Source organism: Sphaerodactylus townsendi, linkage group LG13 (genome assembly GCF_021028975.2).
Source record: "Sphaerodactylus townsendi isolate TG3544 linkage group LG13, MPM_Stown_v2.3, whole genome shotgun sequence".
NCBI classification, from domain to species: Eukaryota; Metazoa; Chordata; class Lepidosauria; order Squamata; family Sphaerodactylidae; genus Sphaerodactylus; species Sphaerodactylus townsendi.
Window position 1 is genome coordinate 29,045,161 of NC_059437.1, and position 26,145 is coordinate 29,071,305.

A 26,145-nucleotide genomic window follows, 5' to 3' on the forward strand; every position below is an offset into this window, starting at 1 on the left:
GATATGCAAAATATTAATAGTCTTATGCTAATTTCAAAAAAATGTTTCACTGTTTTTGATGGGGTATTTGCTTTCACAGACATCCTAATGAGGTACCTTGGTATTACCATGTTATAGATAGGGAAGTAAGGTAAGACTGAACAGCTTATCCAAAGCCAAACAGTGAATCCGTGACAAAATGAGGGTCTCAGACCACAGAAGAAAGGTAGGGTCATCCACTGTCTGAACTTCTGGAAACAGCATAAGGCTGACATAGGTCATGATACTTTGTTGGCACAGACTGGCATCAAGTTGGTATCTCTATCATGAAAACTACCGGTAATTCCCTGTTAGTCCAAAAGTGTGATTTCGGTGTGTGATTCTAACTTACTTCTCTCTCTGAGACTCTGAGCTAGTCTTCCCACCTATTCCCAGTCAAGCTGTCTTCTTCTTTCTGTTCCTCTGATTATTCAGCAGAGGGGAAAACCCTTCATCACCAATGTCAAAAGATCCTTCCACACATGCAGAATAATACAGTTTCAATCCACTTTCAATGCACTTTGCAGCTGGAAAGTGGATTGAAAGTCCATTGTTCTGCATGTGTAAAAGTGGTCTTAGCTTCCTTTGCAGTATGCCCAAATGCATGAAAAGGGTCTGCACATTTTGTTTACTCTTCCTTCCTATATAAAACCAACTGAATCCAGTGGTAAAGCTTTCCTTGGGGTGTGTGCAACCTCAGGCTGCATGAGGGAGATGACAGTTTAAAAATAACCCATCATGAAAAGAAACTTCTTAGTATGGGGGTGGGGGGAAAGAGCTTGGCTAAGTCTTCCTGGCTTCCTGGTTTTCTACATGCGGAAGAGCACTCAAGCTTCTACCTGCAGCCTCAAGAGGCACAGTTCAGGCCAGATTTGCCTCTTAAGTCTACTGGATGGATCTCTGGTTTTGTTCCCTAGGATGTGTATGATACTGGGAGGCACATGTTGTGACAATTCAAATAGTGTATGTGATTCCTTTGAGGGGAAGCACAGGAAAATGTTCATATCTGTAGGCTTAAACTTATAGAAAGCAGAATGAAATTACAACAACAGCTCTCTCCTGGGTGTTCTTGGTTTTGAAAGGGAACAGGAAAGATTGCCACATCATCTTGAGGGCTCCTATGTTGAGAAACAGCTTGTTTCAGGCAGCAGGTGGGGTTTTCCTCTGAAGGATAGGTCTATTGACAGCTGTTAGCCATTATTCTTCAGTAGAGACACCATATTCAGAGGCAGTATACCCCATGAATCTGATTGCTGAGGGACAGTCTGCAGGGGAGGGCTTTTGCCTTCATAGCCTTCTTGTGGGCTTCCTGAGGACACCGGGTGGGCAACTGTGCAAAATGTTCTGGACTTTCAGAGCCACACGGGGCTTGATTTTGGGTAGTTTTGTTGTAACTTACTGAGTTACTGTTACGTGATTGAGCTGGGAAGCCAATGACGTTTCTTTTTATCTTTTCCCACAGTTGTTTGATGCCCACGATCTGTACACAGGAAACAATTTCCCCCGGGTACTGAATACCCTTGCTGCTATAAACAAAGCAACCGAAGGTAAGAAATGTTTGGGTTGCAGCAGCTGTCTCTGCTGGAAGCACCCAGTTCGCAAGTTTGCTTTTCCCACCTTTCTTTCATGGTGGGATTCAATTCAAAGTGGGAGACAAGGGCCCCCAAATTTGCATAGCTCCAACAAGATGGCTGCATCAGGCGCTCTCCAAACATGTCCTTTCCTACCCCGTTACTAGTTTTGGTATCAGATCCAAACTACACTTCTCTTAGTTCTGGTGGGTTTTCCGGGCTGCGTGGCCGTGGTCTGGAGGATCTTGTTCCTAACGTTTCGCCTGCATCTGTGGCTGGCATCTTCAGAGGTGTATCACAGAGGGAAGTCTGTTACAAGAACAAGATCCAACAGACCACGGCCACACAGCCCGGAAAACCGACCAGAACCAGTTGAATCTGGCCGTGGAAGCCTTCGACAATACATTACACTTCTCTTAGATCAAATTTGACCATTCCTCCCTGTCTGGCAGCAGCTCATCATGATCTCAGGAAGAATTACTTGCAGTTCTTTAGTGGGAAATGTCAGAGACTGAACTTGGGATCTGTGCGTGCAAAACAGGCAGTCTGCCACTGAGCTCTGGCCTTCATAAGGCACATGGACCTGCCTTATCTCAAGTCACTTCTTTGCCTCATGATTATTTATTCCCCAGCATTTTGGCATTTCCCCACTACCTGCTATCTGACATGCTTTCATTGGAGATGCCAGGGATTATACTTGGGATCTTCTGCAGTCAAGCAGGTGATTTGCCACCAAACTGTAAGCATTCGCTTTGAAAAACTGCCTCGCGTTGAGTCAGACCAATGGTCCAGCTAACTTGAAATGGTTTGGTTTACCTGGCGGCAGCTTTCCAGGGTCTCAAGCAGAGAAGGGTCTTTCTCAACAACAGCTACGAGATCCTTTTTAATGGGAGATTGTGAGCACTGAACCTGGGGCTGTCTGCCTGCAAAGCAGGTGCTGTTCCATGGAAAGGCTTCTATATCTTCGTAGCTGGATAGAAAGTGGAATTTGGGCAGGCACAGGTTTTCATACAGGAGCAAAGAATTAAAACCACGATACAGAGTTCTGTATGCAAGGAATGTTTTGGCATGGGGAGCTAGGAAAATCTTGTATCTAAATGCTCTCCCTCAACTGTAAAGAATACCTCTGCATGTAGAAAACTAACAAATCAGGAAGAAGTCCTCCTCCCTGATCCTGACTTTCTTCAGGCTGGGAGCTTTCCAACCTGATGACTCCCTCCTTCATTTTGAATGGTATGATCCCTGCAGGATGTTGTAAACAAGGAGTGATTATGTTGAATGTGAATGAAAGGAGGGAGTAGTTTAAAAAGATAGCAAAGTTAATGCAGGAAAACAACAAGAAGGGGAAATTAATTCAAGCACCAGCTCGGTATTGTTACCAGTCATGGTAATTTCTGATTATTTGAATGATTTGGTGAGCTCAGCCCTTTGTATGGAAATGTCTGGCTGGTAAAGCACAGTCGAATCAATGTTGAAAGTTTTGAATCGTTATGAAATGCAAACATCAAATTGTCAATGCATGCCGTGTTTCATTGCTGAATCGACATTTAAATTTGAGTCAAACAAGATTCCAAGAATAGATGTTGGTCGCAGCTGCTCTGCAAGCATAATTTTTCTTGCTGAGCACTTAGGAGAATAAATCAATGAGTTGTTTTGGGAAGGAAGAGAGGATTGAAAAAAAATCTTTGTTATATCTGTGAATTCCGCAGCCATGGTCAGTAACTGAGTATTGTGACTTGTTTAGTTTCTCTCGTCTAGAAGAAATCTATTGGCAATCAAACCATGCTCAGTCCATAGCTGAAGACTGATTACATAGCCGTGATGTCCTTACTGAAAACATATTTTGAGCAAGTGGAACACAATAGACTTATGCAATGCTGCCATTATGAATGAGGCAATGTTTGACTGTTAATAGTGTTCAAATCCTGTCCCTCCAGCTGAGGATCAAAACAAATTCAATGTTGGGCGATGTGTCATTGGACCATCCCAATGTTTTTACTAGTGATGTGAAGACCCAGAAAGAAACAACATCATAGCCCTGATCTGAATTGTGGCTACATATTGCAGTTATCTTTTTTTTAAAAAATTCTGGGAAAATCAATTTATGGTTCTCTCTGCATCACATGTTTTGGGGTGGGGGTGGGGGGTTGTGGTCTCGCAATTTCTAGCTGCCTGGGGTGACACAAATCTCTCTTGCTGCTAATCAGCGCTAGTATGGTGCAGTGTTTAAAGACTTGGGCTAGGGAGACCTTAGCTAATGATATCTTTGGATGACACTGGGCTAGTAACCAACACTACCCCTTGCCTCTCCCTCAGCATTATTTTAAGGGGGAAATTGGATCACCCATTCATATATGGCACAATGATCTATGAAGAGAGACTTAGGGAGCTGGGGATGTTTAGTTTGGAGAAGTGAAGGTTAAGGGGGGACATGATAGCTACGTTTAAATATTTGAAGGGATGTCATGTCGAAGAGGGAGCAAGCTTGTTTTCTGCTGCCTCAGAGACTAGGACACAGAGTAATGGATTCAAGGTGCAGGAAAAGAGATTCCATTTAAATATTAGGAAGAACTTCCTGACTGTCAGGGCTGTTTGACAGTGGAATTCACTGCCTTGGAGAGTAGTGGAGTCTCTTTCTTTGAAGGTTTTTAAACAGAGGCTGGATGATCATATGTCAGGAGTACTTTGATTGTGTGTGTCTGCATGGCAAGGGATTGGACTTGATGGTCCTTGTGGTCTCTTCAAATTCTATGATTCTATGATCTTTGAAGACATAACTGTAAGGAATAAGAAAATGACAATTTTGTATCTTAAGCAAACCTTGCCATAATCTGCCTCCTAGCCTAGTCTTTTGTGTAGAGACACACCCCTGCCCCATTTTATTAGAGGAGGAAGATATGGGTAGGGGATTAGCTTGTTGTGGGGGGGGGGGTGAGTATGGTTCATGTAGCCTTGTCTTTAAATTGTGAGATGTCATGAGATTTGGGGAAAAATCGAATTACATTCCATGGAACCTTGCAGACATATTCTCATCTGTCTTTGCATCAGGGAGGCCTGGATACATTACAGTGAACCAAACAACATTCATGGTAGACACTTGTAAGCACACTGTGCTATTCCCATTCACCAAAGAGTACAAATCAGGATATGTTTTGTTATTTTGAAGAGGAATAAAAAAAAATGTCTTGCCCTCACATTGCCTTCCAGAGCAGGAATTACTTCTAACTCTCAGAAAGTAACTTTCCTCTCTTTTCACTATTGAAATCCCACTGAATTCTTAAGCTTCCCTGCTTATTATCTGAGTGTGGATTCCCTTCAAATAAATCAAAATAGCAACCCATGTCTTTCTTTAGCATGACTGTTCTGTTTATACCAGGGACTCAGTACAGATTCCTTTTATCTGACTCTCCAGTCCCTCAATCAGAGTATATTAAAACTACCAGAGAATGGAGTTCGTTTCCCACATCCATTGACTAGCCTGCTCTGAATAAAAAAAAATACTTGGCAAGGGTGAGAGGCCCCGAATGGTCACAAGGTATAGTTGTGCACAGAGACAGCTGTGCTAGTTAGATCATCATTTAGCATCATTCGGCAAATTGTCTTTGGCAGTCTGCCATTTTGGAGGGGGGAAATGAGCTGGTAAGATGACGTAGCTCAAAGAGCAGTTATCTTAAAGAACACGTCAAGATGGGCCTCGCATTGACCGAATGTGCTTGCTGCATGATGGGGGCGAATGTCCCTCGCAGCAAGATTTCTTGTATGGACCTGTTTCCTCAAGCCCCACTTTCACTTGCCGGTCTCTTTGCAGCAATTAAGACCACTTTTAGCATTACTTTTAATTTGCTTTGCTGCCAGAGGAGGAAGATTTGTTACGCTGAATTGAAGAAAGATGCTGTGAGGCCTCCCCAAGAAGCAAACTACCTTTGGGTGTATGAGCATATGCTGTTGTTGTGTAAGACTTGTTTCTTTGGGCTGTTTTGTATGGTGTGAAACAGCACACCTTGGTTTGCCCCTGAGTATATGCTCAACACGGAGCTACTTCAGACAGTCCAGGTCACGGTTTCTTGGATTTTTTTTGTTCTTCCTTTCAACAGATCAGCAGTCCACCAGGCCATGCTCACGTTTGCCATCTCCTAGTTCCCCCAGGGGTGACCGTCATTCTTTCCTGCAAGGAGCAGCTGCAAAATCGACAAGAGCAGCACAGAGGCAGTCGGAAGTGGGGGTATGTTCCAGAGGAACTTGAGCAGAGGGGGGTAGTGGGCTCAGTTCTAACAACAGGAATTTGCTGTGAAATCAGTGGTCTGCAGGAATGTAGCATTGATTTTCCTGCCAGTTCTTGCTGTGAAATTGATTAGCGATAGATATATTCTGTTCTTGAAAGTGCAGGAAGCCTTTCTGCTTCCAGGTGGCTCAGATTCTGTCCCAGCAACTGCCAAATTCAGCAACCCAAACCAAAGGGTGTTGAAAAGTGTTGACTATCTACAAGAACTTGTATTCCTTTTCCTTCTATCCTAGACAGCTTGAGGCCTCTGGAAGCTCACACGCAGGCTGTGATAACTACACTGTTCCTTTTGGTTCAGCCCCAACATTTGGCATGCAGAGGTATTCTGCCTCTGCCCATGGAGGTTCTATCTGTGTAATAATTGTTGATAGACCCATCCTGTGTGATGTGTATCTGTAAAAAAAAACACTGGCTGAGCTAGTGCCCATTGCTGCATCATTTGGTTGCTCAGCGTACTTCTCAAATAGCGAGGACTAGAAACTTCAAAATTCTCAGGATGCTCAGTAATATGTCTGACATAATACAGGTGAAGCTGCTTAGAATATGCACTGGGATAGCCTCCCTGAGCCTTCAGCTTATCTATCTCCGGAATAAGTCTTAAAGGGTTTTCTGGGCTCCAGATGGGACTGTAAGGCTTGGCTTACAGGACCTTGACCAACTCTGTTTCTTAGGTGTGTTGCATTTCAGGATGAATTATGATGCCTGCACAAATCTCAGTAACTTACTTCCCCAGAGCATAAAAAGCCCCTTTCACTTCATTTTGCTTTTTGCTGTAGCGAACTGAGCTTCTCCCACATTTCTTTGCATCAGGAGATGACTGAGAATGGAAGTCACCAGTTGGTGGTCAAGGCCAGGTTCCACTTCAAGCAGACCAACGAAGATGAGCTCTCGATCAACAAAGGCGACATAATCTACGTCACCCGGGTTGAGGAAGGTGGTTGGTGGGAAGGGACCCTTAACGGCAAGACTGGCTGGTTCCCCAGTAATTATGTCAGAGAAATTAAATCCACTGGTAAGATGCTGTCCTTTCTTCTTTTTTTAACCCTCATTACTTACTAGACCAGGGGTAGGGAACCTTTAACACTCAAAGAGCCATTTGGACCCGTTTTCCATGGGAAAAGAAAACACTTTGAGCCGCAAATAATTTTTGACATTTAAAATAAAGGTAACACTGTATATATTGGGTTTTTTTACCCTTTACTCCGCTCATTCTGAGAAGTGCATGGATGCGTCCACCCTGCTGCCTGCAAGGCGGGCAAGGATGGGGCCAGCGGCTCGGCCTCGCCGGCCGCCGGGAAAGCACCCGCCCCGCTCCAACGGGGCAGGCGAGAGGGGAAGTCCGCGGCACGGCCCAGCTGGCCGCGGGCAGTTGGTGCGCCCGCCCTGCTGCCTGCAGGGCGGGCAAGTATGGGGCCAGCGGCTCAGCTCGTGGAGCCGCAATGCAAGGGCAGAAGAGCCGCATGCGGCTCTCGAGCCGCAGGTTCCCTACCCCTGTACTAGACTATATGTAATCAGAGGGGGGCTCAACTATGTCTGTGGCCCATGCAGATTGCCTTTCAGGAGTCTCTAGGGGCTTCAGCTAGCAATCCCATTGTCCCCGTTCAGGTAAGTACCTGGTCTGCGAGCTACCTGGGAGATGGAGCTAATGTGGTGTGTTGTGGTTTGAATGATACATTAGGAAAGGAGAAACTTAGGCTCAAATCCCTACCTTGCCTTGGACTGGTCAACCTTGGTTACCATAACCTACCTCACAGCTTCGTTTGTGAAGCTGATATGGCGGCGGGAGAGAACCATGTACAGACTTCGTTGAGGAGTGGCAGGACAGAAATATAACTGTTTGCGTTCACATGTTCAGTAGGATTGTCAGTCTTCAGGTGGGTTCTGGAGAATTCCCAAAATTTCAACTCATCTCCTGGCTACAGAGATAAGTTCTCCCCAATAAAATGACTGCTTTGGAGGCTGGACTCTATGGGAGTGTACCCTGCGGAGTCCTTCCCCTTCCCATATTCCACCCTCCTCAGGCTCCATCCCCAATCTCCAGGAATTTCCCAATCCAGAGTTGGCGTCTGTGACTTCCTATGCTGGGTTAACAGAGTAAGGAGAAACCAAACAAGAAGATATCAGAATCTTTAACACAACTACCTTAACTGATCCCTTACTCATTTATGTTTCCTTGGTTCAGGACCAGGATTAAGAACAATAACCCACACTTGCACATGTGAGGATACATTTTCCTATATACAACAGCTACCTTGTTGAGTAACAAAAGAAAGTGCACGCTGAGCTCTTGGGGGAAAGGGTTTGATAAGTGTCCCCAGGTTCAGGTCTCCTTACTCCGGATTGGTTACAAGTTTTCCTTGCAGAATGGGCCTGAATCCTAAATTGGGCAGAGAAGAGAAGGGCCAGCCCCCACACCGACTCCTCAGAGAGAGAAATTCTGCCTTAGGCTCACTGTCCCCATTAAAGAGTTCAAATGTAAAAGCAGCTGCCCTGAAGGCCTACCAAGAACTCTGGGCCAGAAACCTGTCCCAAGAGGGAAAATCAGAATGGCTCATGGTTCATTCATCTTTTTGTGTAATGACTGATGTGGGGCATGTTCGTGTTCTGGGCAGGGGGATCTTGGTTATATCAATTGATGCATTGTATGTTTGCATTATTAATAACATTAACTTTTAATATGAGATTGTCTTTGAATTTGCCTTGGAGACAACATGACTGAGACAAAAATCACAGAAACTGTAGCTTTACATGTTCAAGCCTGTAGAAATTCTCTTTTTCTATGTCTGTCTGTCTGTCTGTCTCTCTCTCTCTCTCTCTCTTTAAAGCACAAAATTTGTGTCTCTCTTTGGCTGTATATATTTATTTGAAGTATACAATCTCAGACCCCGGGCTGTGCTCATATGTTGTCTGTCTTATACACTGTTCTTCCTCAAAAGGTATTTTTGAACATTCTGTGTGTTTCCCTTAATGGAAGCAGACAGTTTTAGGCTGTCAGCTGGTTTGGAGGAAACCAGAATGAACCGACTCTCAAGACCAAGTGACCCTGAGTTTATCTTGATCGTCATCAGGTCTCACTTTATCATATGGAACAGCAAGCTTTTTGCTGGAATTGCTTTCCTCTCCTTTCTAAGCTGCTTGCATCTTTACAGCGAGCTATTTCTGATCTGCCCTTGTGTGATGACGGCCATCTCTTTCAGCTCTGGGCCTCTGGAGTCTTTGAGACTCAAAAATTTAATAGGAGGCCTCAGGAATGCTTTGGGGATTTGCATGAAATACCACACAGGGAACACATGCAATGGTAAGAGAAAATGCCATGAGGGGGAAAAGCACCATGTTTACGTGCCTGCACTTCTGCCTTGCTCATAGTGGGCCTAGCTTAAAATGAAAGATTGCTTTGTGAGGTAACACCTCAGGCTTGTTCTGCATTAGGTTTCTAAACTTAGACTGCCATCTCCTTTCAAGGGACCTGCCTCTTTTGCTTGTATTATTCTATATATCAACAAGGCTGTACAAATTGTAAATAATAATGCAGAACTCTGGCTGAGTGCCAGAATACCCAGGGCTTGCAGCCCTCTTCCTCCCCCCTTTGAGGCCTTTGTGGCTAATGGAGACCTCCTAGAAGTGGCCAGAGTTTGGATTAAGGATGTCATCAGCCTGCTTGGGGTAGTATCAGAAATTTACTGGGAATTAGACTACAACATTTGTACCCTCTAACCCCTTCCCAGTTGCACCTCCTTTGTTGCTGGGAAGTAGTATTTGATGGCCAGGACCCTTTACGCCTACTGTGTGAGCCTCCAGGCAGCAATGGTGGCTTTGTCAGGCTGTACTTTTGTGCCAGTTTCCAGAAGCCGCTTGCAGTACCTGTGACCTGTTGAAGTAGTTTGTCAGCCACATAAGTTCAGGCTGCAGTTCTGCACTTAAGATCAGTTTCTTGTCTGCAGGTTGTTTAAATTTTGTTCAAGTTACTGACAGAATCACTTTTTATCTTCGTGTGTGTGTGTGTAGCTGTTTCCTGACAGAATAAGGGCAGTTGTGTATAATGTCTTCCTCTGTTTCTATCTCCAGATAAGCCGCTGTCTCCGAAAGGTTTGAAAGGAGCTGAAAGCCCTCAGCTAACAAAGAATTATTATACTGTGGTAAGTTCTAAAAGCCTCAATTCAATTATGTTAATTAGAATTTTTGCTTTATTTATTGTTATTTTCAGATTATTAAGCTTGTAGGGTATTCATAGTAATACTTACATGGCTCTTTCAGTGCATGCTGTACACATGATCTTTCTTCTTGTTTGATTACAATTTAGTTTAAGTTTCTAGCTTAGTTTCTTTAAGATGTTACACTCAGGCTGTTATAGACAAATATATACACTTAAGTAGTTGTGAAACATTATTCAATTTTTCTTTTCTTAATCAGAAAGACTTCTTGTTTACCCCCATGTAAGTTTTCCAAAAACAGTTTCTCCTCACACACACTTTCCAAGACAATCACTTAACTACGTATGCCTTGCCCTCACATTGCCTTCCAGAGCAGGAATTACTTCTAACGCTCAGAAAGTAACTTTCCTCTCTTTTCACTATTAAAATCCCACTGCATTCTTAAGCTTCCCTGCTTATTATCTGAGTGTGGATTCCCTTCAAATAAATCAAAATAGCAACCCCTTGTCTTTCTTTACTGTCTGTTCTGTTTATACCAGGGACTCAGTACAGATTCCTTTTATCTGACTCTCCAGTCCCTCCATCAGAGTATATTAAAACTACCAGAGAATGGAGTTCGTTTCCCACATCCATTCACTAGCCTGCTCTGAACAGAACTCCTTTCAAAAATCCTTCACTCTGTCTCCAGAATCCCCCTTCAAGCAGACAGCCAATCAAAAGCATTCTTTACTCACACCAAATTCTTGTTTTCTGGATGACAGTAGTTTGTGCTGGTCCTGTAGATCCAGAATACAAATTCCCCAGTGTAGAATATTGGGTTGCAGGGCAAGTTCAAATAATAATTTGTTGTTATAAAAGTTATGGTTTGCTTCAGATTACAAAATAAGGAGTTAGCTTGCTGTGCATAAGGTGCGTGAGGGCATGGAAGAGAACTTGAAGGTCATTGACTCAGAAGGCTAGGAAAAAGGGATTGATTTTCATGAGAGAAAAGTTCTGTCAACAAATATTAGCCATGATGGAACCTGCAATCTCAGGGTCAGTATATCAGGCGCTGGGGAGCAGCAACAGGAGAAGGCTGTGACCTTCATGTTCAATTTGTGGGGTTTCTGAAGGTGTCTTTTATTCATTGTGGAAACAGGATCCTGTACTAGGTGGATCCTTGGCCTGACCAAAGAGGACTTTTCTTAGCTTTGCATGAGGCTTGCTCATATGGTGCAAAACCTTGGCTTGTTGGTTCTGAACCAGGCCAAGTTTAGACACAGACAAAGAAATTATGGGTTTTATCTGGCTAGCTTTCTTGTTCCATCTCATCTAATTCCTCTCCTTATTAGAGTCCCTGTTCCCCCAGACCTTTGCCTTGGCAAGTCCCGTGATCCCCCTTTTAGTGGTTGAAGGGGAATCCCCTAATTTTTCCCTTTTTATCAGCTAAAAAGGTGGTTGCATCTTTGTATTCCTGCATAGGTGATACAAATGTTCCTGCAAAGGTGATACAAATGTACAGCAGGCACATTAAGCAAGTAAACATTTAGGTTTTGTGAGTTCCAGATAGGGAAGGGAGCAGAATTAGTAGATATGATAGGGAGACCTTTGTATAGAGGCAGCCTACTGTACATCCACAAGAACCTGGGCATGTCCCTTCTTTTAAAATTCTATGCTTACCAACAAAATTCTGCCAAGCATCCAGGAGGTAAACTCTAGCTTGTTTATCTGCCCTACTCCATGTAATTAAGATGCTTAAGATGTTGATTAAGATTTTCTTTTGCCCTCCCTCCTTTTTTCTTCTTTCAATCTGTTTTGATCTAACCATCATGACAACTCAGTGCCTTGTGGCTGAGTTGATGCATGCGATGCGACACTAATGTGGCAGGAACATGCTCCAGCAGAGGGTAAAGCGAGCCTCGAGAAACAAGCTGTGGAATACATTGGCATTTAGCAGAAATAGACTCTGTTGTGAGTTTCTTGGCTCAATGGTAGAAATGGAGGGGAGCAGTAAACGCTGGATCTGCCAGTGTCTCCTGGACTTAAAATGTTGGTGTATGGATGTGACCTTTGGATGCTAGCTTGCAGCTGGAAATGATTCGATGATTAGACATGAAGGTAAAGAACTTAACATGCGGACTGCTGAAATTCCTTAGCAGCAATGTCCCCTGTGATCTTTGCAGCTGGGAACTTGTCTTGGTTGATAAGGACAGATGACTCAGCTTTTCCTCCTTTCTGAAGAGATGTTCAGATCAAGCTGGATGGGGAGCGAGAGACAAGAAAGGACTTTTTGTCTCCCCTCACCAGTAGCTGGGGCCTTGTTAGAAAGATTGTGCTTTGAGAACCTTGGATTTGGACACCCTTCCCCTTTCCCCTGCAATCAGAGTGCCAGTTGCTCAGAGCCAAGTGTTGATAAGGTCTGGCTCCCCAGTGAATGGAGAAGCAGCAAGTACTGGAGCAATGATGTGTTAAAGTTTCAGACGACAATCTGGAAGACATAGGTTCAGATTTTCTTCTGTCACGGAAGCCTGCTGGGTGCCCTTGGGCCAGTCATGCTTTGTTTACTTAACAAATTTATAAGCCACTTTGGGTCCCCACTTGGGAGAAAAGTAGAATATAAATGAGGTAAATAAACATCTATTTCAGAAGGGCTATAAGCAGATAAATATTATAGAGGGTTCTGAGTGATAGTCTCACTGCCTAACAATTAACTAACCAGAATAAAGGAGAGTACAGTAAATCTTGGAGCCGCTTAACAATCAGTGGCAAAGGATTGGTTATCCTGATTCTGAGAACCAAGAGTCTTGACCTTCATCTCCCACCAGAAAGATCTTTCAGGCATGAAGGGTTCTATAATACCTCCACAATACCCACTTAAGGCTGATTTTTGTTGCACCTCAGGCAACTCAGTTCCTTCACCTCAAAGTATTTATGCAAGTCTCAATTCAACCTGACTAATATGTGTAATTCTGCAAGTAGCTCAGTGCATGTCCTTTTTTCATTCAACTTCTTTACCTTCCCAAGGACTAAGTGCAGTAAAAAGCCATTTAACAAGCAATAAAGCCAAGCATACAAAATGAAAAGTTAAAGTCACTCTGCATCTGCAGTATCCTGATTGTCCAGGGAGGCTACTTTTGATCCAAGTCCAGACTTTGACATTCTTGTAGGGCAGGGGTAGGGAACCTGCGGCTCTCCAGATGTTCAGGAACTACAATTCCCATCAGCCACTTTCAGCATGGCCAATTGGCCATGCTGGCAGGGGCTGATGGGAATTGTAGTTCCTGAACATCTGCGGCTCTCCAGATGTTCAGGAACTACAATTCCCATCAGCCCCTTTCAGCATGGCCAATTGGCCATGCTGGCAGGGGCTGATGGGAATTGTAGTTCCTGAACATCTGGAGAGCGCAGGTTCCCTACCCCAGTTGTAGGGGAAGAGAGTTCTACAAATAAGGGTCCTCCACAGAGAATTTCTCCCTTTCCGTATACTCTGGATGTTTTACACAGACACAGGGACTTCCTGTAAGGTTAAGCAGCAAGTAACTTCAATGGCTAATCTCAATGCAAACTGGCATTTCTTGAGTCCAAGAGCAAAATTTCTTCCTCTCCCCAGTCACAAGTTGCTTATTTAAAATCTCTGAGGTGGGGGCATCTCCAAAACTGGTTTTCGATGCATCAGTATATAGTCCACTAGATTCATAAATGTGTGAGAGTGTGTGAATTGCATATGGATGCTAAAATCAGGGATAGTACTGAAGTGGGGTTTTCACATGAAATGAAATTGCAATAATCTTTCCCCTCAAAATATAAGTATAAATATTACTTTTAGCTAAAGTTGTTGTCTGGTTTTGTGATGGTTATGCATAAAAGTTCTCAATTTCAATTTCAACCTTTAATGGCATACAAAACTGCAAATACAATGCATAAAAGTTGTAAATGTGGCATAAAACAGTGGAATCAAAAATGCTGGCAGTGGAAATAGATAACATGGAAAGACTCAACTGTCAACATGAAGGGGAAAAACATGATTGTACCACCTGGTTAAAAGTTCCCATAATCCTCTAAGTTCTAACAAACATGCCTCTAAAGCGGTGTGCCTTATGAGAATTCAAAAGAGAAGAAACAAAAGCAAAAGATTGATACTGTTAACTTGTGAAGAAACCACCAAAGGCCCTAGACAATTTATGCTGTTTGTTGCTTTTTGTTTTGGTTTTCTCATGTGTTAAACAGTGAATTATGTTCTCTTGACATGCTGTATACAATACAGTAAATAAATAATGGGGTACTCATTATCATCTTGATTACTAGCTTTTCGTTTTGTGTGAAACCGTCTCCCATTCATGAATATCTAGGGCCATAACTTTAAGGAAACAATTGGTTTCCCAGGGGATATTGTTGGTCCCTTCTGAGATTTTTTGACTTTATTAAAAGCAAGACTCCTGCCCTTTTATTTCTCTTGATGTATAAGAAAAAGTATGGAGGTGGTATTCTGCTCACTTGAACTCATTTGATCGTTTGCCTATGCCTTTTAGTGTTCTAGCCAGGTCAAGCAAAGGCTGTGGGATGACTAGCAAGCACTTTTCTCATAAAATTAATTTTATTATTTAATATAATACAATAACTTTAAACTTATTTACGAATCCAGTGATTCTGTGTTCATTTTGCATCTGCGTTCTCTTGGCTTTTCTTAAGGTTCCCATAGAATAGCATTGCCAACTGCAGGTCTGGGCAAGCCCTCAGTTATGGCTAAGGCATGTTTAGATCCGTTTATTTACCACACTCTCACTTTAGGCACTGCAGAATATTCTGGAAACAGAACGGGACTATGCCAGGGAACTGCAGGCTCTTCTGGGAACATACCTGAGACCTCTCCAGTCATATGACAAGTAAGATCTACATCATCATCGTCAGTTTTATTTAATATCCCACCCCCTCTAGCCTAAGCTGGGCTCAGGGCAGCTGACACATTTATTTAAAACAACCAATAACACCACATGAATACATTAGTAGGTTAAAACATTCCAATGTATAACAGATAACCAGATGGTGATTTAAATACCTTACCATCAATTATCAATTCTATTCTGTAGATTTGATAATTTCTACCTGTATTTTATAACCATTTATTTGTATATATTCATTTAAAAATTCCATTTTAAAAAATGATCAATTCTACTCCACATCACAGGTCTAGGTCATAATCCCCTCCGCACATGTGGAATAATGCACTTTCAATGCACTTTGCAGCTGGATTTTATTGTGTGAGCAAAATCCACTTGCAAACAGTTGTGAAAGTGGATTGAGGTGCATTCTGCATGTGCAGAAGGGGACATATGGGTGAGAGAGGAGGGATATGAGCTTGGGAGCCAAGATTTTACATTTCGGAGGCCCAAATGTTACTTGTTTCAGGATGCTACGCCTCCATTATGCTGATTCCCGTGTGCAATGATGGTTTGAGAATCAGCAAAAAGTAGGAGGGTGCTTCCTAAGCCCAATAGTTCAGATCTCTGTGTCTCACCTATTGTGCTAACCATCCTTCAGCTACCAATGTCTTGACCCAAAACAGGTTTTAAAAAATACGAATTATAATAATAATACAGTCTTTCAAGAAAGCATTGCTCTGCCTAAATACCCCTAATCTAGCTTGACTTCTTTGGATCTCAGAAGCTAAGCACAGTTGGCCTTGGCTAGCATTTGAATGGGAGACCTCCAAAGAATACCTGGGTCATAATTGGGAGTGATTCCCACACAAGTTGGTGGGATAAACTGCTCCATTTCAGAATGCAGGTGAAAGATCATAAATTTTGGCATTCTGCCTTATACGTTAAAGGCTCTCTGCAAATAAAAAATCTGTGCTAATTTTATGTTTGCAATGGGGGGTGTTAATGCAAATGAACACGCAACACCTGCCATCTGGGGATAAATGTTCAGTTTTAACCATGTGTTCAACTGTACGTGCATTAAGTGTTACATGATAATTGTTCAACTGGCATGTAAACAAAAATCAAGTATACACGGTACACAGACTGAATGTGAGTTCACAGTAGCTTGTGAACAGGGCTACCAAAGTATGCTTGTGAATGAAGTTTGAAATGTCTTTAGGCTGACTTACAATATGTCCACTTTCATTATCTTGCACTTGGTGCAAGTTTGCACTGACATCAGAATAGTCAAAATCTGATTTGCTCTTGCAAATCATGATTTCAGACTGTGCTTTTTTGTTGCAGTGTAGAATCCTGGTTTGCAGGGCAAATACCATAGTTTGCCAGTATGGGTGCAATACCAAACCAAGGCTTCCTACAGACTGAATGTGTGGAAGGGGGCAGAGAGATCTCGCAAGAGAATCCAAGGCTGCTTTTGAACCATTCCATCCTCAGGCTTTGCAAAGTGCGATGGGGAAATGAACAAGGAGGCACCGAGCATGGTTGTGGCTCCATGGTAGAGCAAGTGCTTTGCACATACAAGGTTGCAGTTTAGTCCCTGTTATCTACACTTACAGGTTCTCTGGTAGCTGACATTGGGAAACACTTTTCTCTTTTAAGATATTGGAGAGCCACCAACAGTCTGAATAGGTGCTGGAGATGGAGCTAAATGGACCAATAGCCTGACTTGGGTTAAAGTAGTTGTGCATGTTAATTAATAATCAGAACACAAAGGATTATAACTGAGGCACCCACAGCCTAATGACAGTCGCTTGAAATGAGGGATATTTTTGACTGTCGTAGATGTGCCATTTTCATTGCTCGTTGGAAAGATGGCGTTTTGTTGTTGGAATTCTTCCAGGCTGAGTGCTGTAGATACTGTATCTTTACTTGGAAATGTGGACGACATCTGCTCCTTTCAGCAAATACTCCACCAGGCATTGGAAGAATGCACTAAGTAAGTACTAGTAAGAAAAAGAGGGCTGCGTCAAAGCAAACAGGAAAGATACCCTAGACATCTCACTAATTCTTATAATTGTAAGGTTGACCAATATTACTGCCTTCCTTCAGCCAGGGTATTGTACAAGGCAGGGGGGGACCTGAGATCTTTGCCTGTGACTCAGTCTCCTGGGTAAGAGATGAACTTCTCAGCTCATTTTCTCAGGTGTGGCACAATATGTCATGTGAATATGTGCTCTAAATGCATTCGATGTATAATTTGCAGACTTCCAGAGAACCATCAAAAAGTGGGAGGCTGCTTTCTAGGCCTGATGCCTCAGTTCAGATCTCTGTACCTCACCTATTGCGCTAATCATCCTTCAGCTGTCAACGTCTTGACCCAACACAGGTAAAAAGAAGTACTAATAATAATAATAACAATAATAACAATAATAATAATAATAATAATAATAATAATAATAATAATAATAATAATAATAATAATAATAATAATAATAATAATATGGTCTGTCAAGAAAGCATTGCCCGACCAGAATAGCCCTAGGCTTGTTTGATCTCTTTGGATTGCAGAAGTTAAGCAGGGTTGGCCCTGGCTCCATAGAAGGCCTGGGTTGTGACGCAGGAGCAGGCCATGGCAAAGCACCTTGGAATGTCTCTCGCCTTGAAAACCCCACTAGAGGTCCCCATAAGTCAGCCATCCCTTGATGGCAAAAAAGCAACAACATTGGAGCATAAAAAGGGTCTGGTTGGCTCAGAGCAGTAGTTGCATCTGGGTTCATCTCTTGTGTACTTGTGTCTTCTAGTGATGAGCTGGAGAAGTTCATGGAGATTCAAGGGGCAGCCTGCCAAGGGATCTTGACCTTAACAACAAGCCTCAGCAAACCATTTACACGGCTGGATAAATATATTTCTCTTCTCCAGGAACTGGAGCGGCACATGGAGGTAAATTTGGACACACGTTTTTCAGTTCTGGAGATGGTTTCAACAGTCAATTTTGGGCGGGGTTGCTTGCTCACTCGGAACCCATGAGGGCTTTTTCACTCCATTTTCTGTTTCCTGATAGTGAATGGAATGGCTCAATGCAAGAGTATATGGAAATGGGGAGAGGGGCATATTGGTACTTCCCAAGTTGATTGTGATTTGGGGCACTTAGGGGTGGGTGGACTTTTCTGCCTTTCTCAGTTATTCTCAATCTTCAAAACTAACTCCAGGGCTTCCCTTGTTTTTCTAGGAAGTTCATCCAGACCACGAAGAAGTCTTGAAAGCAGTCGCATCCTTCAAGTCTCTTGTGGTAGGTCCCAAAACAGGTCCACAAATCATAGCTGCTAGAGCATCACTGATGAGATTTTAGATAAATGTAGTTAAATGAGAAAGGTGGACTGGAGCCTGCTGGTTTGTCAAGTACTTGAGATCCATGTATATGTTCTTTAATTTTATCAAAGCTTAAATGTTATTTCATTTTAAATTATTAATAAATGGCATTCATTTATGAACCTGTTCAGACTGTTTCTACTGTTTCAAATTGGTTTGTGACAGTTCCTTCCTATTGTTTGGTATATTTGGTTTATTTGTTTTCATTAAAATATTTGTATCCCACCTTTCCTTTGGGCTCAGGGCTTGTCTAGCCCGCCCCATCAACCCCATGGTAGTTTTGAAGCTGGTTTGGAAGTGGCCCAGATTTACATTTAAGGAAACTGGTGGGAGGGGGTGGTTATGTTTACGTATTTTGGTTTGCTCTTAGTTGAGCTGGAGAGGATAAGTAAGGCAAAAATGGAAAATCTGTGCTAAAAACAAATGAAGCTACTTGCCCACAAGGGGCGCTATTTCCCTAGGTTTTATGTTCAGTTCAGGGAACACTTTGGCTGTTTTTTATGCTCTTTGTTTTTGCTTATCTGTTGCTTTCACTGAAACAAAGTAGGGCATTGTCTTCCTTTTTGGCATAGAAGATGCAGTAGTTAGGGTGGGGGTGGAGACGAGCCTGAAGTTGGGTAGCAAGAAGATGATGAGATTTCATTGAAAACAGGAAAGGAACATGGTGTCGAAAACTTAGACCCATCGAAGTGTTTACAGAGAATAAAAAGAAGAACTCACAAGCCACCCCAGCTGACTGAAAACATTTTTAAAATAATGTTCCTTGGAAAATTGTTCCTTCAATGCCCAGACCTCCTCTGACTGTGACATGTCACCTGAAGAACACACTGCTTATGATAATAAGAGTTCTGTGACTGGAATTTCAGATGCATTGTTTGTCTCTAAAAGCAGCAATAAGGGGACCCCAATGGGATTGGCACCATAGTGTTGGGGAGTGTGTGTGCATGTGTTCATTTTTGTCTCCTTGTACCATTTTCCCCAGTTGACTCTCCCTCTTAAAATCTGAGTTGGGTTACATTTGAGATGATGATGAGGAATCCAGTTTTGAAGGATTTTGAAGGATTTTAACTCTTGTGTTTTAGCTTGGTTGCTGATTGAGCTAAGGTTTTTGTACTTTTAAAGTTATTGTTGAGACCATATTGTTCTCGTTGACCCTCTTTTCCACTTACAGAGCTACTTTACTATTTTTCTTTGAAATAAATATTAAAAAACATTTAACCTTACCTCAATTAGTGTAATTGTATTGGTATCTATTTTTATTTTTGAAATTTACCAGTAGCTGCTGCATTTCCTATCCTATATACACTTATACTTATACACAAGTCAATAAGTTTTCCCATTTTTTTGTGGTAAAATTAGGTGCCTTGACTTATATGCGGGTTGACTTATACACGAGTATATATGGTAATCCTCTGACAAAAAAGCAAACATACCACAGTTGTTGCAGGTGACATCAGAAACTCCCTAACCATCCATGTTTAGTAGTCTTAAATAGTACAGATCTATGGGCCTCCCTTCAAAAAGTCCCCTACTAAACTTCCCCACAAAAAAATGAGCATTAGCCTTGACTGTTTAGCCAAGCCCATGTTCACTGAGCTTCACAGACTGAGACCTAGTGGCTGAAGCCTCTGCCCCCAGTCAGGTCTCTAACTCACCTTGTACTCTCTCCCAAAAGATTGGTACTTAGTGATAAAAACTGTGTACATTATTGAGCACGTGCCACTGCCTCTCAGAGATTTCTCAAAAGAGCTGGATGGCAGTTAAAACAGAGCTGGTAACTCACCAGAAGCCCTTCTTCTCAGAAGCCTGGAGCAATGACAGGCCGAAAAACAAAGAAAACCCCACACACAAACAGAAGCCTTCCCACATCCTCAAACACACACACATAGACCCTCAAAAACACAAACAGTTAAAGATATATGTCAAGGTTCCCAAGTGCTCACTCAGGACCAATTAGTGCATGGGCATCATGGGCTCTGAACCAAACACTTCACACACAAAAATAGAAAAATGAAAAAGTATTTTTTTCAATTTATTAAAATAAAGAACCGTTCAAAGGCACTGATATTTGCAGGTACCGATAGAACAAAATACCAATTGCAGTGGCTAATATAATCAACCCAAGTCCCAATAGAGTCCAATAATAAAGGTTCATTTTTGCATTGCCTTTGTTCCAGGCAACAAGCTGTGTTTTTTCCAAGTCAGGAACAGAGTTCAAAGGATGCAAACCAATAGTTCGTAGTAGCGAGATAACTGAATAGCCAAAATGACAGATACCTGTCAATAGCATATTAAAACTATACAGGAAAACTCTAACCCATGTGGTACTCGCTGAACCAATGGGATTGCCCCTCTAATTAAGCCATAGCAAAGTTGTTATCTCAACTGTTCCCAGGTGATAACGGTTTCAGAAACCCAAAGGAATGCTTTTCAATTAACTTGTTTAACGGTTTTTAAGACCTTGGCAGATGAAGTCAGTCTTGTTATGGCTGGGCTTGCTACAATGAATGAAACAGACAAACCAGACATCTTAAGTTCTAAAATCATACAAAATGGCTACAGTTTTGTTAACAAAATAATAAGTTAAAATACACTTTCTTTACAATATGGTTTTAAGGCTAACCTCCGAAAAACAGAGCTCACCTTTTACATTTATTCAGCTGCCTTCTGCTGCCTCTTTTCATATGAATGCATGATGGGAAGCAAGTTTTTTTAAAATGCTTTTTTTTTGTTTTCAGGCCCAGTGTCAGGAGCTGAGGAAGAGAAAGCAGCTTGAGCTCCAGATCCTTTCAGAATCTATTCAGGGATGGGAAGGCGAAGAGATAAAATCTCTAGGCCCTGTCATTTACATGTCACAAGTCATGGTCCAGTATGGAGCAAGTGAGGTAAGGGGGCGAGACTTAATATCACAAGCTATGAGGACTGTACCTTTTGTTCATCACCTTCTCTCCTTTCTCCTCTCCTTGTTCAAGGACAAGTTTTAAAAGCAGATCCAAGCCTACGTACATTATTCTGCCCAATAAGAAGGCATCCAGTGTTGTTTTCATGGTTTTGCAAAACAGTATACACAGGCTGAATTATTAATTACCTAAATCTGTGAAAAGGCTTTTGCTTGAAACCTTTCTAGCTCTGGATGGTGTATTCTGACTGACCCAAGTCTTCAGGATCTCAGACAAATAAAGGTCTTTCCTAAACCCAGCTGTCCTTCAACTGAAGGTGCCAAGATTCGAACCTAGGATTTTCCATGTAAATGGCAGATGGTCTGCTACCAGCTATTTTGCAAAAATTGACTGGTCTGAAGCATGAATTGTCCTCTTTTTTAGGAAAGAGAAGAGAGGTACTTTATGCTGTTTGCAAACATTCTGCTGGTGCTCTCGGCCAGTCCTCGGATGAGTGGATTCATATATCAGGTGAGTAGAGATTGTCTGAAATCCCAGGGAATTGCAAACCAAACTCAGAATGGTCTTGTGTAAAAACAAAAACAAAAACCCTTCAGAGATACCAAACCTATCTCTATTTTTATTTTCACGATCTATACCATCTTTTTAGTACTAGACTACTAAGAAAAAATTGGTATAATACAGAAAAGTCAATTGATAAATAGATCTTTTAAAAACTAGTTTAAAAAATAAAATTTAAAAATAATTTAAAATGCAGTAAAAGCAATAAAGCAGCAGTGAAAAGCACAGCAATAAGGATTTCAAAAAAACATTTAACCATCAGGAAATAAAACAATGGAAGTAGAATGAAGAAGAAAAACAAGGAGCACCGGGGAATTAGACAATTTTCTGGGCAATGATAAAGAAATTAAAATTGTTCAAGATTTTCTGTTCCTTGGATCTATCATCAACTGAAAGGCAGACTGCTTTCAAGAAATCAGAAGGCAATTGATTTTGGGAAGAGTAGCCATGAAGGAGCTAGAAAAGATTCTTAAGTGTAAGGATGTGTCACTGGCAACCAAAATAAAGTTATTCATGCCATCATTTTCTCTATCACTATGTGTGGTTGTGAAAGTTGGACAATGAAGAAAGCTGACAGGAAGAAAGTTGATTCCTTTGAAATGTGTTAGAGGAGAGTTTTATGGATACTGTGCACTACCAAGAAGATAAATGTGGGTTCTAGATCATATCAAGCCTGAACTTTCCCTAGAAGCTAAAATTACTAAACTGAGGCTATCATACTTTATGAGAAGACAATGGAAAAGATAACAATGCCAGGAAAGTCACAGGCAGCAGGAAAAGAGGAAGGCCAACGTGAGATGGATTTATCCTCAAAAGAAAGCTATGGCCCTCAGTCTGCAAGGCTGTAATAGTGGGACACTTTGGAGGATGTTAATTCATAAGATTGCCGTGAGTTGGAAGTAACTTCATGGCATTTAACACACATACAGTAAAGAAAAACAGTGAAACCTAGGCATTTGAAGTCTTAAATTTAAAATGAAAATTGGTGAAGAATATGGTGCAGTTTCTTGATTTAAGTAACAAGTCTACCCATGCAACAGGCAGTTGCAGAAGGCAGATCAATAGATAATCTCTCTCTAAAACGAGCAGCATTGCCCAGAAACGACAAAGTGTTTAATGTTCTACCAGCAAGTTGATTAACTGATGAATCAAAGATATCAAAACAGTGATTGTAAGCACAGCAAAATCTTAATCAAGGAAATAACTGGAAATAACTTTTTTCTTTCTGTGGGAACAGGGAAAGCTGCCTTTAACAGGAATGGTGTTGACAAAACTTGAAGAGATGGATGGAAACGAACATGCTTTTGAAATTGGAGGTTGGTATTGCTGCCAGTGTATGTTACGAACATGTTGTGTAGAATATCTTTGGCACAAACAGGCAATTACAGGAGGAATATTATCTTGATTACTATTACAGACGGAAGTCATGAGAATCAGCAAAGGGATTTATTAACAATAGTAATACCCATTTGTTTATTTATCAAGCATCAACAGATGCTTAGAACCGAACATGGAACAAGTTGTTGCCTATGCCCACTGTTATGGAAGGTTGGTCCACCAACGGCTAATGGCTACGTATGATATCATCCCCAAACCAACACACTATGAGATTGATTTGTGATAATGCTTAAATTAATGTATCCACACTTTCACAAGAAATGATTATGTATATGTGTGTTTTTCCAGTTTCCCACATATCTACAGCAGTGACAAGCCACATTGTACTTGTACAAATATTAGTATCTCTGGGGATTTATGAACATATCCTCCCCCCACCCCCCCACTCACACACACACAATTTGAGGAGGAAGCCTTGATGCTGTATTTTTGTGTGGCCAGATATGGAAATGCAGATTTGCCTGTCTTTGAAAGCAACATGGAAAACCAGCACCTACCAGATCATTTAAATTTAGCAACATTTTGCGAGGAGGGGGGCTGACTGTGTACATTTAAAATGGTTATTTTCCATTTTACATGCTGCATTTAACTAGGTTCAAAGGCGGTGGGGTGGGGAGCATGATTTCTTAAAAGATATTTATACTAGTTGTGAAAGCATTCTACATTTTTCTTCCTTAGATGTTTCTTAATGGTGTAGTGGTTAAGAGGCCCTAATCTGTAGAACTGGGTTTGATGCCCCACTTCTCCTCTTGAGTAGCGGAGTCTTATCTCATGAACCAGATTTGTTTCCCCTCTCCTACATTCCTGTTGGGTGACCTTGGGCTAGTCATAGCTCTTAACTCTCAACCCCACCTACCTCTCAGGGGACCTGTTGTGGGGAGAAGAAGGGAAAGGAGTTTGTAAGCCCCTTTGAGTCTCCTTTCAGGAGAGAAAGAGGGTATAAATCCAGAGTTGTCGTCGTCTTGCAGAGGTTTAAAAAAATTGTAACACCTTTCGTTCCCCTCTCACAGGAACTATGATAGACCGGATCACAGTACACTGTAACAGCAGCCACGATCTGCATGAATGGCTGGACCATTTGCAAAGGCTGACGAGAGGAGCCACAAGTGGCATTCTGTCCAAGACGCACTCTTGGAGTGCTCACTCAGTAAGTTTATTGGATTGGTTGTGCTGCATTTTCTATACTGTGAAGCACCTTCCTCTCTTACAGAAGATGTGCAAGAGTCAAAGATCAAAATGAAATAATATCCTGCATAAGGATGTGACGAGAGATTTCCCTCCTGCATCTGATTAGAGGACCTGCATTAAATACTTCTAACGGCTTTGCTTGAGCAAAAGTTTTTTGCTCAGTTTTTTAGCAGCAGTTTTTTCCAGGATTGATCTATTAAAGGGTGATTGGCGACCTTGAATGCTGATGATGCAAAAGAGTGAGCGAGTGAGTTTGAACTATTAACCAGCAGAATCCTGTAGAAACATTTACCTTTTGAGATAAGAAAATGTTCTTCTTATTGAACACAACAGAAAAAAAATACAGGAATAAAAAAGTTAACCCTACAGTTACTGTGAAGAGAAATGCTAAAATTATCAAATTTCTTCGTGTTGCCTAATCATATTATAGCAAGTAATAGTTTAGAAAGCAAATCAGGTTTCAGCTTGTTGTCTCACTGCTTTTAAGGATTATCAAAACCCCAAGTTACCCACTAAGAAATCTCACCTAATCTCCTCCTCAGACTTTAATCCAGAGAAATCTGATTTGCTTATTATAGGAATCCAAATTTATAGAAAAATATCAATCTTATCTTTGTCTAAACTTGTTCTATCAAAATCATGTGGTTATTATCTAGGTAACCAGCAGTTTCATAACTAAATATCAGATGATCAACATAAGTGCAAATAAGCCAGTCGGCATGTGCATATAAGTTGTATCTGATATAGCAAAATAAGAAGGCCAATCTCAACTCTTAATCTCATTTAAGAAGCAGTTAATCTAATTAATCTAACTTTCCTGTAACTATTTCAATTAACTGTCCACTATGAAGGCAACTAAGCAAACAAAGTTCAGTGTCAGTTTAAAAGTGCTTGAACTCTTGGTTAGCTTGCAAACTCAGCATGAAAAGATTAATGTTATCATAGCTACAACTACAAGGATATTAGAAGAGCCCTGCTGCAGCAGATTAAAATGTCCACCTAGTCTGACATCTTGTAGCCAACCACATTCCTTTTGGAAGGCCATTAGTAGAAGGACAGAGGCCAAAGACACTCCTTGTCTAATCCCTCTTTTTAAAAGCCATCAGTGCTAATGGACATCCCTACATCTTGTGGCAGTGAGCTCCACAAGTTATCATATGGGGTAACATCAGAAGTTGTTTGACAAATGAGCTCTCTTTTTACAGTTCGTACCATCCCCCCATCTGGAATTGCTCCAATTGTCTCTCTGGATCTATTTGACTTCCTTGATGGAAAGAATTTCCATTGGGCTTCCTTTTAGCTTGGTGCCACCTTGCAGACAACACAAGGGAACAGGCACATTTACTCACAGATGAAAGAACTCTTTGTCCCGCCCCCATGACTCTTTGTTAATGAATGGCCCACTTTAGTCTCCCAACCTCATATGGATTCAACCTCATATGAAGTCAACCCAAAAGGGTGGGGGGAAATTACCAAACCAGTCACCCTAATCTTTTATGGTTTCCTCACAACCTCATATTTCCTCAGACCTTCAGTTCCACTGGACAAGTTCGTGGCCCTTTGGAGCCACCCAAGATCCTGAAGCCCTGGACCTTAAGTTGCCTCAGGCCTGCCCCACCCCTCCGGCCATCTGTGGCACTCAGCTATAAAGAGGTAACGATCATGAAATCTTTGTCATGAATTACAATCTTCTGAATTCTTGTTTTATTCTAATACAGAATACAGAGTGGCTTAATTTATCTATTTGGCTAGAAGAGGTGGTATGAAGCCAAGACTTACCAGTGAGGCTGAACTAAAGTGATGGTTTCTAGGCCAGAGTACACTGTTTTCAGGGGAAGCTCAACAAAA

General features: G+C 41.7%; 1 protein-coding gene across 2 annotated transcripts in view; it reads left to right on the forward strand.

Annotated features, from left to right (window-relative positions):
- ARHGEF6 (Rac/Cdc42 guanine nucleotide exchange factor 6) overlaps positions 1-26,145 on the forward strand; it is a 54,560-nt gene that overhangs the window by 12,531 nt on the left and 15,884 nt on the right. For both annotated transcript variants that reach the window (XM_048514239.1, XM_048514240.1), the window contains 14 exons: positions 1,481-1,565; positions 5,684-5,811; positions 6,682-6,883; positions 9,937-10,007; positions 14,790-14,884; positions 16,782-16,877; positions 17,145-17,267; positions 17,683-17,821; positions 18,111-18,170; positions 20,989-21,135; positions 21,574-21,660; positions 22,949-23,027; positions 24,120-24,256; positions 25,825-25,950. In XM_048514239.1, coding sequence (XP_048370196.1) covers positions 1,481-1,565; positions 5,684-5,811; positions 6,682-6,883; positions 9,937-10,007; positions 14,790-14,884; positions 16,782-16,877; positions 17,145-17,267; positions 17,683-17,821; positions 18,111-18,170; positions 20,989-21,135; positions 21,574-21,660; positions 22,949-23,027; positions 24,120-24,256; positions 25,825-25,950 — 1,575 coding nt within the window. The remainder of the gene's footprint in view (positions 1-1,480; positions 1,566-5,683; positions 5,812-6,681; positions 6,884-9,936; positions 10,008-14,789; positions 14,885-16,781; positions 16,878-17,144; positions 17,268-17,682; positions 17,822-18,110; positions 18,171-20,988; positions 21,136-21,573; positions 21,661-22,948; positions 23,028-24,119; positions 24,257-25,824; positions 25,951-26,145) is intronic.